Source organism: Pholis gunnellus (assembly GCF_910591455.1).
Source record: "Pholis gunnellus genome assembly, chromosome: 24".
NCBI lineage: Eukaryota > Metazoa > Chordata > Actinopteri > Perciformes > Pholidae > Pholis > Pholis gunnellus.
The window spans coordinates 4,747,666-4,763,195 of record NC_136551.1 but is presented as its reverse complement, the minus strand read 5'-3'; the positions used below and the strand labels follow the sequence as shown (position 1 = coordinate 4,763,195).

General features: G+C 48.6%; 1 protein-coding gene across 3 annotated transcripts in view; it reads left to right on the top strand.

The window, feature by feature from the left end:
- The window catches only part of nrp2a (neuropilin 2a), a 53,544-nt gene that overhangs the window by 17,111 nt on the left and 20,903 nt on the right, over positions 1–15,530 (top strand). For all 3 annotated transcript variants that reach the window (XM_079185476.1, XM_079185475.1, XM_079185477.1), the window contains exons 3-7: positions 27–208; positions 6,944–7,174; positions 8,479–8,634; positions 9,264–9,433; positions 10,066–10,221. In XM_079185476.1, the coding sequence (XP_079041602.1) occupies positions 27–208; positions 6,944–7,174; positions 8,479–8,634; positions 9,264–9,433; positions 10,066–10,221 (895 nt within the window). The remainder of the gene's footprint in view (positions 1–26; positions 209–6,943; positions 7,175–8,478; positions 8,635–9,263; positions 9,434–10,065; positions 10,222–15,530) is intronic.

Genomic DNA, 15,530 nt, shown 5'->3' with positions numbered 1-15,530 from the left:
TCTCTTTTCTTTTGTTATCCCATCAGGTATGACTTCATCGAGATCCGCGATGGGACTTCGGAAAATGCTGATGTTCTGGGTCGGCACTGCAGCAACATCGCCCCGGCGCCAATCATCTCGTCGGGATCCTCCCTCCAGATCCGGTTTGTGTCGGACTACGCCCACCAGGGAGCGGGCTTCTCTCTGCGCTACGAGATCTTCAAAACGGGTGAGGGACCCGACACGTGATCTGGAGTTTAGAAGAAGACACGCGTGCGATCGGTCCAGAAACAATCGTACAAATAAATACTAAGCTAGCTAGAAATGAAAATTCTTGACTGATCTTCTTACGCTTTGATTTATTATAACCTTATTTCAATTCTACATTATTCTGATGTGCACTTTGGAATACAAAGGGATAGCTAATTCATTTTGCTTATTTTCAAGATGAAATCAGCTGCTCTGTCTGTTTCCAGTGTTGGGTCCACTGCTCACTGCATGTGTTTATCTCAGCGATTATTCAAAGGCCTTTGTGGGAAACGCGAGTTTCGACTTTTCCACGGACCAAACATTAGGCTCCGCTGTGCATTAATACTTAAGTTAATGATTTTGTCGCATGTTAATGGCCCGAAACCTGTGATCATTCACCCCAACACTCTTACAATAATTAACATCAGCAGAGGCAGCCCTGCATATAAACAAAAGTTAAGAGAGAGGAGGGGGGGAAAAAGTACTTTCAAGCCGCCTGAAAGCATGCGAGGAATGCTTGCTTAATTGGAGTAGGATCCGCTTCTTCGGGGGATGAGGGGGGGTGGGGGGGGGGGATGACGGAGAGAGCTCCAAGGCAACTTGGAGTTGGACTTAAGGTTAAAGGTTTATGGGAAGAGGCGGTGGCGAGGAGATTGATGGGGATGAGTGTGTGCCGAAATGGAATTTTCTCGAGGTCGTCGAAGTGCACGAGGTGAAGCGCACAATGAAGGTGAGATTGTAGCGGCAAGTGTGTTTGTATTTGCCGGTGGTGGTGATAAGGTGTGTGTGTGTGTGTGTGTGTGTAGTAGGAGAGGCGAAATAGCCTTGAGGCAGCTGAAAGATTTATGTTCAAGCGACTTAACAGCTAATTGGCGAGCCGCCATTTAATTTAATTCAGATATTTAGGACTCAAAATGCAACTTGATTGATAAACAAGTAACTAAACGAGTGTTTCATTGAATAGCCATTGAAGAAAAGTAACAGTCGGGGTTCATGGAGCACAAAAAAAAACGAGCGTTCATCCTGCAGAGAGCGCTCTGAGTCGTCACCTCCTACCTTTGAGAAATATCTCCGTCAAATGATTGTGACCCAGATTTGACTGTTCAGATCCGTTACCAAGGCCACCAGCAAGAACCCAGATGATTGCATCTATATCACACACACACACATATACATATACAGGGATGGATTGAAGAATGGTGGATGGGGGATGCGGTTGCCATGGCTTTAACAAGATCCTGGTGTAAATTCAGGGGGCATGAGAGATTGTGTCACTGTGTGAGCACATGTAGGTGTCTGCTCGATGCGTGTGTGGGTGGTTCCACTCTGCTCGTCGGGTGAGATTCTGTCCGTCTGTATGTATGTGGAGGCAGAATTATAGATGCACATGTGTGTGTGTGTGAGAGAGAGAGACAAACATAGATAGAGAGGGGGGCGGGGGGGGGTGAGCAGGAGTGAGTCAGAGAGTGAAAATGTATTCAGGATGCGTGATTGAGGCCATGTGTTAATTACGGCGTTTCCAGCGCCTGCACGCTCTCTCATCATAGCTGTTTGTGTTGCCGCGGCGGGCCTGGGCCACGAGGCTCCACTAAACGCGGCCTACAACTTGTGACGGGGACGCAGATCCCGTCTGAGTTGTGCTTATTCCACCAGAGTGGAAGTAATTGCGCCGCCGCTACTTTTACCCTCGTTAATGGGTTTTAGCTGCGTTGCCGTGTACCTGTAATTGCCGAGCAGCTTTTCGGAAAGACTTTTACTGGCGTGCGAGTTGATGGAACTGCATTTTGGCTCGTGTCGAAGCAGCAAAAGTGTGAGACAAATCCTAGATTGCACATGTTTTTGGTACAGTGTGCAGAGGGTTCTGTGTTTATGTGTTTTTAAAGGGTGCGACCGAGCAGAGATAGAAATCTCAGCACGCAGCTAGGGGACGTGTTCAGCTTCCTTCCTGTATTTAACAGACAGTAGGCTGACCCCACCACACTGTGTCTAGAAGTCAGACAGTGTGTGTCTGGTTTTGGCTGTGTGTGTGTGTGTGTGTGTGTGTGTGTGTGTGTGTGTGTGTGTGTGTGTGTGTGTGTGTGTGTGTGTGTGTGTGTGTGTGTGTGTGTGTGTGTGTGTGTGTCTGAGAGAAAGAGAGCGAGCGGCATATCTTGGCCTGTTTTCCGTACTATGAACTAATGATACTGCGGCTTGTTTTTGTTCTGTTCATTCAACCCTATTACATAAACGGTGACTGTAACACCTCCAGGGGGTTTTGAATTGGACAAGCAATCTGTATGTGTCAACATGTGTGTATGTGCGTCAGTGTGTGTGTGTGTGTGTGTGTGTGTGTGTGTAATGGGGTACAGTACAGAGAAATCTAATTATTTCCAGCGAGGAGGAGCAAGAGTCGACCTTTGACTCGACTTCCATGCTGAGACCCCTCCACCCTTCAGTGCACCTCCTGAGGGGGAACCGGGGTGAGCGTCTGCCCCAAAACAACATCCACCCAGGCACACACACACACACACACACACGCACACACACACATACAGTACACGTATGCCTTAATCCTGCCATAGCTACAGTGCAAGGCCACGCCTCCCCTCCTCCCTATTATTGTTGTGGCCTACTTTGCTCCTACCCATGCATGCTTAACCCTTTATTCAGCCCCGACTACCGCCCCATCCATCCCTCATACACACAGTCATGTGCCGCTGACGCTGTTACCACGGCTACAGGGGGAAGACTTGCCAGGAAAGCCCCCTTTTCCCCAGTTCCACAAAACCCACCACTAGCGCGGCGGGGGGCAGATAACGTCGCAGCCAATCCAGAGTTAAGGCGGGGGGGGGGGGGGGGGGGGGGGCCGAGATCACCCCAGGGCGTTGGGTCTCCTCCGTGACCGCTGTCGAGGCATCTGCGGGGTCACGGCGGGAGCGCAGCCATAGGCGGGACCCCCAACCAAGTGCCAGTCACAACATTGGCCCCGTGTGTATTTCTGATGCTGTGGCGTTGATTGGATGCCAACCCCTTGCGCCAGTGACGGCTGTTGCTACATGGCTAACTGCCACGCGGTGTTTATTCCTGAAACACGAGCAATTAACGAGCACAGGTGAATTAAATTCACGAGTGAACAACATGGATGAGCGCGACGAGTGTTTAAAACTGAGATGAAGGGAATTAAATAATAAGGCACGAATAAGGAAATCAAAATGCTTTTTGCCGTTTTCACGCACGGTTTAAAATAACGTGTGCATTCCACTACACATAACAGAGTCATCAGTGTGACTTAGGAGGAGCATTCCTATCTATATAAAGCCTCAGACTGATGTCTCTCTGGGTCCATAAAAGTGTCGAGCCGTGGCACGCCAACAACATTGTTTCTCTTCTTCTTGTTCGCGATGTTGTTTGTGTTGTTGTTGTTGTTGTTATTGAGGGTTTTCCACCCCAACCCCACTGTGTAGCACGCCCCCTACCACTACACATTAACGCACACATGCACACACACACACACACACACACACACACACACTCCCCACATCCCCTCAGGGAAGAGTTTCTTCAGTGAAATCCGGAACTGCGCTCCAGCAGGGCTACGCGAGAGATCTGCGTGTGTCGGAGGAGCGGATGCATGTCAGACGGAGAGAGACAGGCAGGTAGAGAGTGGAGGGGCGAGGCGAGGTCTTTGATGTGCGGCAGACGCCGGTGCTCTCGCAGAGGTGAGCCCAAGAGTCGGCAGGAGCTGCGCGCCGAAGAACGGGTCGAGCGAGACGACGCCGGGGCGAGACATGAGAGTTAAAAGAGTGAATGAACAGAGACTCGGCGTGTCACTGCTGAGAAGACAGGGAACGGAGGAGAGGAGGAGGAGGAGGAGGAAGGAAGGAAGGGGGTTGCCCTGACACAACATGTGGAGCTGCTACTACATCAAGCACTCATGTGTAAGAGTCGAGTGGTTTTTCTACCCAGCAACTCGTCCTCTCGCCCCCCCTGCGTCACGCTCACATACACGCTCACACCATGACCTCCCCCTCTTTGCCAGCAGACAGCTCTCGCCAAATGGCAGCTCATGGTGCGACGCAAGCACCAACCGGGGCCCTGCACACGGCAGGCATGTGCGAGTGTGTGTGTGTGTGTGTGTGTGTAAGACACGGGCCTAGGGTTGACGGAGGGAGGCAGTGACGGGCACTTGTTTTTGTCGTGTTCACGTACTGTGAACTAATGAACGAAAAGAGAAGGTACCCATGCATGCGCAAAACCGCAAATATGTGAACGCACTCACGCACACAAGTGATGGCACGTGGCGGCGCCGAGTGTGTGTGTGTGAAGCGACTGCTTTTGTGTGTGCGTGTGTCTAAAACTCATAAGAGCGGTGTGTTTGCAGGCGATGGAGTCAAGCTGTGCTCAGACCGCTGCACCGTGACCCAGTAAGAAACAAGGCCAGTGTGTTACTGGGTCTGACGCTCGCTGTGAAGCCACCACACACGCTGTCAGACACACACACACACGCTGACACTCATACGGAGGGACAAACATGCCAGCAGCAAAAGATGAAAGACATGCGAGGAGCTTAATAAAAGGCATAGACAAAAAAAGACACACATTCACTAACGCATGCACGGTAAGTTTCATTATGAGCACATTATATACACATCTTGCTCATGATTACTCCAGTTTATTTTGTTCACTCATACACAGCTTTAGATACAAAAACACAGAGAGCCGAGATCAGTGGTTGAGAGTATGGGGAGATATCGCTGGTAGCTTTCTGGAAATTACCGTCATATGTCAACATGCCTAGTTCTACGTGTGTGTGTGTGTGTGTGTGTGTAGGCAGCCAGGCTACGAGCATGAAGGCAGATGATCCACGGTTGTGTTTTTGATGTTGCAGGGTGTGTGGGAGTCGACACACAAGAGGTTGAGTGCCGCTTTTAACAGGCGTGGGCAGATCTCGTGCGTTTGTGAACAACATCTTCAGCCTGACATGTGCTCATGCGTGCAAAAACAGATCGATCGGCAGACAGGTACACGGGCGGTGTGGATGCAATCCATGCGCGCAGGAGTCAAGGAAGACATGTGAGGCAATTGGCATGAATGTAGAATTTAGGAAAACAAAGCGAGAGAGATATTTTACAGGCAGTCTCCTGAGTTTTTCCCCCGTCTCTCTTCGGCCTGATTGGGGTCAGCTCTCTGCCGTTAACCAAGTGCAGACAGGGAGGGCCAGTCGACCCCTCAGCTTTTATAAGGCTGCCTGATAATAAGGGCTGGTGCCTTGGAGGAATGCAGAGGAAGGAATGCGCTGTTGACATGTCTGCACTCCTTTAAACGCTGCGTTTATGAATATTTATCTGCTTATCAAACGCAGCCTGGCACTTCTCTGAGACAATGCAGCGCTGCCGGATGCAACCCCACTTTCCCAGTTTTGAAATCCACCAGAAGCGTCTCCCCCGAGTCTCTTCAACCTGGCCTCCCTCTCTGCTTTTCTAACGCACTCAACGATGGGAAAGTACAAGAGCAGACTCTTCTCCTTCTGCTAGTTGTACGCTTGCCAGTTGTGAGCGTCTTGGCAAAGTAATGAGTTGTTGCCCTCTATCAGTTGTAATTTGAACTGGGGAGAAGTTTGGAAAACCATGCAAGTGTGCTTATAATTAGCCACAAGAAGAGCAGCGATTTCAGTGGCATCAGTTGGTTTGGAAAGGACACAACCGCAGGCATTTCTGACACGCAGCTAAACAAAGACCTAATGAGAGTCCTGCAGTCTCTATAGCACCATTATCACACGATGTTTGCCCTCGTGCCAAGTATGAAAATAGATGGAGACACTGAAAGAGATACAACTAAACAGACCTCGGTGTTTATAGCCTACGTATAAAGATGGAAACATTCGAGGTGAGAGCGAATGGGCAGAAAATAGCCGGTGTTTGTGAATGAGACTGTGTGTGCCGGACCGTCGGCTCTCTGCCACCCTCATTGATGTGCCGGTCCATAAACACTCGGCCGTGACTCAGGCTCCCCAGTGGGCCCGCGGAGCAGTGGCTGATGGGTAGATGATCTGAGCCACACAGCTGCCGCAGCTCAAGGTGAGCCGCCCTGGGCGCATAAATCTGCATGGATAATGAGGAGCCGCCGCAAAGGGCCCACTTAGAGCCATTACACAGCGTTTGTGGTGTGTGTGATAGAGAGACTGTGCAAAAAAGAATGGTTGTGAGGTGAAGAGAGAGTGTTGGAGAATATTTGTTTTGACGATATAAAGTGCCGGGGTCATTCTACTCTCGTCTTTAGCCTCGCATAAGAGTGCATCATTGAGTCCTATTGTGTAACGTATGAGGAAGGGCTCTTTTGAGGGAGCAATAAAGCTGTCAAACATAATATTACTACTTTTTTTGAAAGTATAATAGATTTTAGTTCACCGTCTCAGACACGGTGGCGGAGCTGATTGGTGGCATCGCACAGACAGAAAGAGCTGCTCGTAGCGTTGGCTACACCCACTTGAGCATTTACTCACTTTGTGTTTTTTCTCCCCCATCGGTGATCGTAAGCGGCGTGTGTTTGTGCGTCCCAACCACCACAGCTACTGTATATTCCAACACGCTGTCAGTGATGAACGACTCTCCGAAACACCCTCTGCAAGTCAGATTGGCTATCCGAGTGTGATCGATTGCTCACTCTTGCGTCCCCTCCTAATATGACCGATTGCTTATTCCGTTCTAAATACCCTCTCATCCTTTTATCCGCTCAGGATCGGAATTCTGCTTCCGCAACTTCACCAGCTCCTCCGGCATGATCGAGTCCCCGGGCTTCCCGGATAAATACCCCCATAATCTGGAGTGCTCCTACATGATCATCGCCCCGCCCCTCATGGACATCACCCTCACGTTCCTGACCTTCGACCTCGAGAACGACCCCCTGCTGGTGGGAGAGGGCGACTGCAAGTACGACTGGCTGGACGTGTGGGACGGCCTGCCGCAAGGTAAGGGCGCGCACACACTGGCTCATGTTCCTGGGGATAACACACACACACATTAAACTCACATTCAGGACCCACACAGACTATCCCCCTGACATTCCCACGCAGACATTTGCAAACCAGTCTTCAATTTCCTGAGCAGCCGTCGCTCCCTTTGATGTAAGCAGCCTGGCCTCACATTCCTCCACATTACATAGAGGAAACATTATTTCACACGGGGAGCTGAAAGTGCCTCGACACCCCTAAGGAGCAGACCTTTCCCATGCCCCTCTTCCCGCTCCATAATAACACCCTTCATCACCCCCTTGCTATCCTCCCTGTCCTCCCTCCGTATCACCTAGCGCTTCCTTCCTCCCCCGGGCGAGTGAGAGTGATGGCCACGATGAATATCTGCTTGTGTCCAATAGGAGGTGCCGAGCGTTTGCGAAAGTGGCCTATCGGCCGAGATCAGGAAGTGGCGAGGAAAAAACATTTGAAGTGCTTTGATAGTGACCGCCACAGGGTAATGTTAGTTTCTGTAGCGCTGATACAAATCTCATTAGCAGTGGTGAGTGGTTCACTTCCCACCTCTCTCTTGCTGACTTTCTTTTCCCCCTTTTTCTTTTTTTTGGAATCATGGAGCCGAGTACTGAGGATTTGTTCTAATTATCCTATTTCCAGTTGCTAAAAAGGGATCCAAGTGGATTTAAAATTCCAATTATAGCCTTGAATTTGGGAGCTTTGATAGCTGAAAACAATTTGTGGCATTCAAAGTTGAGAATTAGGAGGAAATTAAAGTGTAACCCAGTTCCAGTGAGCCGAGTCCTCTGGCACGAAAGAGGGACAGGAGACAAGACGGAAGGGGGAAGAATTTGGTGTCTGGTGAGGGAGCTACTCTTGAGACTATTGTAATCCTCACGAGTGTGTGTTTTTGTGTGTGACCATGTGTGTGTCTGCAGCTGATCCCAGTGCAGCTTGCATTAAGGCAGGGATTCCAATCCCCCTGCTGGGCCCTGGCTGAGACATACATGGCAGATGGAGGGATGGACAGGAGAGAGAAGGGAGAGAGAGGAACGATGGGAGGGAGAAATGGGGGGGGAAGCGTGCTGCGACTCATTAGACAGCGCTTACTGAAGCAGCCTTTGCAGGGCTGGATCGCTTTTACTATTTTACATGGAAAGGACACACTGTAGCGTCACAAAGCAAAATCAGATACGACTCACTTTTTCAAAATAAAAGCACAATCTGTTCTTGTCTTGGTGTTTTAAGAACTTTTAATGCAATATCACCCTGAAAATGACTGAAAATGTGTGCGTGTGTGTCTGCAGTGTCTCCTCTGATCGGCCGGTACTGCGGGACAAAGATCCCTCCGGAGATCCAGTCGTCCTCCGGCCTGCTGTCCCTCTCCTTCCACACCGACATGGCCGTGGCCAAAGACGGCTTCTCCGCCCGCTACAACATGACCCACAAAGAAGTCAGCGACTGTGAGTGCGAGATAACTTATAAAGCGCGCGTGTGTTGGCACGTGCGAATGCTCTCTTGTGTCGGTTTGTTTACCTGTTTTCATCGCCACCTCTATTTCCTCCCTTTCAACAGTGTCTTCTCCGTCATCTCTGCTGACACTCATCTTTCCCTCTTCATCTTCCACTCCTCTTACCCTCTCGATCTTTTCAGCTTTGCCAACTTTAATGCTATTTAAATCTCGGCGCTCTCTCTCACCCCCCTCTCAGTCTATTTCGCTCCCTCCTAAGAGAGCGCCGTTTCTCAGAAGCAGACTCCGACTATTTTCTTTCAGAATATAAATTAACTTCACCTCAATTTACCTCTGCTCACCTGTTGGGCTGCTTTCCGTCTCCCTTTGCCCTTTCTCTGTCTGGATTTACCTCTTCCTCTCTGTCTTCAAGCTCTATAATATGTTGCTTAGATCGTCCCTGTCAGTCTCTTTAAAACTGTTCTCGCACCTGTCATCCATTTGATTCAGCTTCCCTTCCTTCCTCTTTTTATTTTTTAAAGCTGCTTTTTCATCTCCACTGTAAAGCCGCGTCAACAAATATACAGTTAACGCTCTGCTTTCTCCACCCCCCCCCCCCCCCCCCTCTCTTTGTCCCACCAGCGTTCCACTGCAGCATGGCGCTCGGCATGGAGTCGGGGAAGATCAGCGACGATCAGATCACCGCCTCGACGACCTTCTACGACAACCGCTGGCTGCCGCGGCAGGCCCGCCTCAACAACGACGACAACGCCTGGACGCCTTCAGAGGACAGCAACAAGGAGTACATACAGGTCAGGCACAAGTTCCAGCTGTGGTGTGACCATAAAGACCACACAAAGAGAAATCGGAATCAGCATTGCTTTCACTTCCTGCGAACAAAGATGTCTCAGTGATGCTGGAGGAGAGGAGAGGATGCACCTCTCGTATGCGGTGAAGACATACAGCAGGACCGCTGAGAGGAAATAGAGGAACTGCGAACTGATGATAAGGAAGTGCTTCTGCGCTCTCAATCTTTCCTGTCTCGAACACACACTGGCCCCAACGCGCATGCATGCATACGTAGACACACACACACACACACACACACACACACAGGAGAATGCACCGTGATTGATGAAGGCGCTCTCCAGGAATACATCCGAACACTACGCCATTGATCTTTGCCTGCAGCCTTCCTCCCCTTGCACACGACAATCCGAAGATTTGCACACACACACACACCACCTAAGCTCCCTCAGCAGTAGGCCACAGTCGGTGTCCATCCCCTGCTGTCTGTGTGACAGATAGACACAGCAGCTGGTCTCTCTCTGTTATCTACATCAGCCCTGAGCCCCACGAATCCCTTCAGCAATCTACACAGTCGCCCTATTACTGCGTTCTATTCTCCTGTTCGAGTTTGAAATGATTTCTCCCCTTTTTCCAGGTTGACCTCCACTTCCTGAAGGTTTTGACGGGAATCGCAACACAGGGGGCCGTTTCAAAAGAGACGCAGAAGTCCTACTACGTCACTACCTTCAAACTGGAGGTCAGCACCAACGGGGAGGACTGGATGGTCTACCGGCACGGCAAGAACCACAAGGTAGGAACTACCACTAGAGATAAAAGCAGACCTCCTTATCCAGGACATGGACCTGTGGTTTCAGGAGCCTGTTTCTCTAACCTTTGCTCCACCATCGTGATATGTTCTCCAACAACAGAGGCTGTAGTGTTCGTCCCAGAGCCGTATCAATAGATGGACTGTTTATGAACCTGAGTCATGGCCCCAGTCATGAGGCAGAGAAAGAGGGAATGGGAGGGAGGAAGAGATAGAGATAGAGAGAGGAGGGGAAGCTGACAAACAAGAACAATGGAGTCCTCTATGTGCCCTTATCTAGGCTTGCTATATATCATCTCTCGCTCACATCAACGTGCAAATAAATACACGCCGGGGGGTTGTGGACTCACACCAGGTGTGGACTGAGCAGGTTTGGGTGTTTCATAGCAACATTATTTTACGTTTAGTGCTTTGTGTGTAAGGTGTGGGGGTGGGGGGGCTTGTGTATGAACGTATATACAGTGTAGGTTGTTGTTGCTGTGTCCTACAGTAAGCCTGTCTCCAGGGGATTTGAACTCCGTCCCCTCATATCTGGGCTAAGGTCACTGTGGATTGCAAGCAGCCAAATACAGAGTGGCAGCGGTGGGTGTGTGTGTGTGTGTGTGTGTGTGTGTGTGTGTGTGTGTGTGTGTGTGTGTGTGTGTGGAGGGTTAATCCACACTCACTTACCCACACAGACCAGGGGCCCCCTTCTGTGTGTGCCAGTGATTGGTTTGGGTGGGTCCAGTGGGGGGTATTTGATGTGGAGATTATTGCGCGGAACGTGGATTTGACTTTAAAAGTCAACATCTGTGCGAGATATTAGAACCCCCCCCGCCCCCCCCTACTCCTTGCACATACACACACACACAAAATCAACAGACCCCCCCTTTGAATAACCTCTGGCTGATCTCTCTCTGTCTGGAGATCTGTGCGTGTATGCGCATATGTATGCGTGTAATCTGAGTCCACTAATCTGTCCGAGGCAAAAAAATGAAAACTGCTCAGACGCTTTCAGACTGATGCATCAACATGCAATTTGGGAGCGCTACTGCTTGTACGATCGCTTTTGAAAATTTGAAAATTGGTTTTGCTTTCAGCTTTCAGAATGTCCAGCAGGAGAATGAAAGATCAATAAAAGATAGCAGACACGTTCGACTCAGTATCAGCTAACCAGAGAGAATATTCTTCACTGTATATATATATATATATATATATATATATATATTCTATATGAAATGTAGATGTGATTAAATATACCATCTGTTTGTGATGATCATAAAGAACAGATGACGTTTACTCCATGCGAGATGGGGGCTATCGCATTATGCGTAAAGGATTTATTGTTCATTCTCTGATGTGTCACACAGATCTCAGATTACAACTTTCTCTTTGTATCTTTGCAGACAGTGACGGATGGATTTGGATTCAGGGTCGACACTTTTGATTTATCGCGGACAGTTTTCAGTCACGATTGAGCCCGACTTTTTAATTAAACAGTTCACTGTGCGGACAGGTTCTCCTCCGGTCCCCGCAGGTTTTGCGGTTGAATCTTCCGTGACTGCTAATCCACCAGTCCTGTCGTACAAACTCCCAGTTAGCTCGTCCTAAGCCCCCCAAAGAGCCCTTAAGTGGGTGAAACTCAAATCTCGTCAGGGGGTCTGTAATGACTGGGATTTGGCTCTTCTAATTGTCATTTAACAGTGAGCTCGAAAGCTAATGTGGCTTTGGAAGAGTGCGTGCGTCGGTGCTGTTTGTGGAAGGTTGAGCCGTGAGTGTGTCTGTGCATCAGATATGAATCACCCGTGAATAAAAAAAGGATCGGCCCTGGCCGTTCTTGCCCCGCTGTGTCGTGTTATTTGGGGCCCATTTATTGTCGAGATTCATGATCTTATTTGCCGTGTTAACAAAGAGCGAAGGATTTAATGCCAATAAAGATTATTTGACAGAAAGAGAGGCAGAGGCTGAGAGGCTGAAAAAGGAAAGGCATTGTGGGAAATGGGCTTTTTTCTTTTTTTTTGTAAAGAAATGAAAGTGCTGTCGGAAGAGAAAAACACCAGCGCTGCAGATTGCTATCACCTCAGTCACACCAGCACACAGGCGTTGTGCACGTCCGTGTGTGTGTGCATGTGTGATATATATATATATATATATATATATATTTTTTTTTACTCATTTTTTGCACGCCAACACGTTTTCAGTTTGACACCCATGTGATTTGTTAATTCCAAATCACACTACTCACATGTGCACCTCATTACTTGATGAGACGTGTGCACACTAAGGAATTGCATATCTCTCTCACACACGCACACACACACACATATATTTTTTTAGCGATTCACACACACACACACACACACGCAAACAGATTTACATTAAAGGCACACACTGTCATCCGTCTGTGAGGAAAATCCCATCAGCCCCAGCGCTAACCAAGCATTGTGTTACTAAAAAGCATTGTGAGGCTGTGCTAAATCTGTCCAACACACACACCTGGGAGAAAAAAACCCGCCTACACAGCATTTCAGCCCGCTCCTCTATCACACTGTGTCACACACCCTTATACAGATATGTTTTAAGGTAATACATTAAACAAACTTTGACAGACTTGGACATAAGGTGGTGCAAGACAATTTCTAAGGATCACTGCGTCAACCACACACAAACACACACACACACACACACATACATACACACCGTTAGCAAGTCTTAGGGCCAGTAGTGGAGAGCGGCCAGCTGGAACCAGTTCCTACTGTCAACATCTTCATACCGAGAGTGAGGGAAAGAGAAAATGTCTGGAGCAAGAAGGAGGGGGGGGGGGGTAGAAAGAGAAAGACAGAGGGAATAACTAGAGCAAGAAGACAGGGATGAAGAGTGTAATGGACAGAGAAGGAGTCTGGGAATCGAGGGAACAACGCGGCCGGGAGACGAATAATGTCTTGTGCAGAGCTCGCCGCGTCTCCCCGCGGTGCCATCAGCTTGAAGGAAAACACTAGCAGAGGATGGAGACATGTGCCAAAAACACAGTGTTGAGAGAGAGAGAGAGAAAAGAGAGAGATGGAAAATGAATCAAGCTCTGATGTATACATCTATCCACACCTCGTTTAACACATTTTCTTCCCACCAACAGTGACATTCAGTCTGTTTTTGACTCGTCCACAGCTGTGGATATGTCGAGGGTGTGTGCTACGCACCTTTCACGGTGACCTCCTTCTCCGGAGAGGTTATCAATAGTTAAATACCCAGGGTGCCTGTGTCCCGCCAATGTCCACACAAATGAGTCTGTCCGCGGCATGCTGCTGTGTGTGTGTGTGTGTGTGTGTGTGTGCGGGGCTTCGTTATATTTTCATGACTCTCCACACCAGGAGACACAACATGACAACGTTAATTATTCAGCCCAGCTCGCCGGCCTGTCACGTGACGGCTCACGCAGACGCACATGTACAAAACAACATGCCAGTCGTCAGGCAGATTGTAGAGAGGGGGGCCCAGGCAACAGGCTGGGAGCTTTGCCCGCCTACAATACCGGCATTCATTTCAAGTCACGTCCGACTGCGAGCTCGGCAAAGAGTAACCACGTTATCCGCAAGTTGGTCAATGAGCAACCATCTGCATCCTCAGGCCATTGACCTTTAACCTTTGAAGGAATGAGTCAGGGGTCAAATGAGCGACCTCTCAGGTGCCCTGATAATAGACGGGAGGAAGTGGAGGAGACAGAAGAAGCTGAGAGCCGACTGACAACAGCTCATTGGCTTCTCACATGCAAAAGAAAAATGGAAAGAGCCTCCTGTGAGTCGATTCTCATTGAACAAACTGTTCTTTTTGTGTCAGTAATGTTGGCCAGATTCTCTGCTTTTATCCAAAGATGAAAATAAAGCGAAGCAGCAATATTGTAATGCACCAGCTAATGGCCTTTTAGTGATGACAGGCATCTTTACGACTGGAACATTGGACATTTCTGGGAAATAGTGGACCGATTTTTTTTACAGACTTTTTCCGAACTTTATACTTTTGAAACTGGCCCTGATCGTGCCACGTTTACAACGTTTATTTACTTGATAGTTTTTATTGTTCATTGGAGGTTGAATAATGATGTTTGTCAGATTCTAAACTTTGAATTATGACCACAATTGAGTTAAGAATGGGGGAAATTCCCTTGAATTTAGCCCTATTAAGAGATAAATACTTGGATGGAGTATTTCCTGTTTCGGTGATGAATCTGTTCGTTGTTCTTTCCTCCTTACTCGCCACCACTCCCTGCCTCCTCTTCCACATTCCTCCGCTCATATTCAGTTATATCTGCTGCCCTCTGTTCAACCTCATCTTTGTTTCCGCCTCTCTCTCTCTCACCCGCCTCACCCCTCTCTTCATCTGTTTTCAACTATTCTTCTGAGGACTCTTCCTCCCCGCAGTCGTTTTCTTGTTTTTCCCGTCCTCTCCGTCTGTCCTCCGTGCCGCTCTTTGTTCCACGGACCGAAAATATCTGGGAGCAGTAGAGATGGGCTCGGTTGTATGCGAGGCAAAACCCTCCATCATACGCTCGCCTTTGTGTGTGCATGCGTGGGTGTTTACATAACCCCCATAAGAGCCCGCATCCACTGTTTGGCCTCTTAGGTAAACACAACGGCTGTCTATCCTCAAATCCAGCAGCAGATCCAGCCGAGATAGACCCGCTTATCTGTTCAAACACTCTCGCTGCTTTGTATTACCAGTGTCAGCTCCACTTGATTAAATCAGGCCATGCCCAAAATCAAATAAAACCCCTCGAGTAGGATTTTGAAGCTCTATCACTCATATTCCCACTGGTTATGGAATTTCTGGAATATAATATCTTTTTTTTTTTTTTTTTTTTTTTGGGTGGCATGTGCCAGACAGGGAATTTCATAAATGGGTCACTTTACACCGATATAATATCTTTAAACGCGAACGGAAAATCTCACTGTTTATCACTTAAACTGACAAACAACAGCATCAAAATAAGAGGGAATTGTTTTCGGCTAAGGGAACGTGCTTTGGTTTGATCATCCTGTGCTTGGATGAGAGTAAAAGAAAAGTCATGTAGGGATCTTTTTTAAGAAGTGATGCCTTTAATCTTTAATTCCGCTGCTTGTAGCAGTTGTCTCTCCGTCTCTCCGTTGTGCGTAGTGGCTCTGACGTTAGCCACTGTGGTTTTTTTGCGAATAACTGTTGGTCTCCTATCAGCCGACCCGGTCGACCACAGACAGATAATGTGAATGACACTTAACAGTCAGTCAGTGAAAACACACTTCCCCTGCTGGGTGTGTAGGATGTGTGTGTGTGTGTGTGTGTGT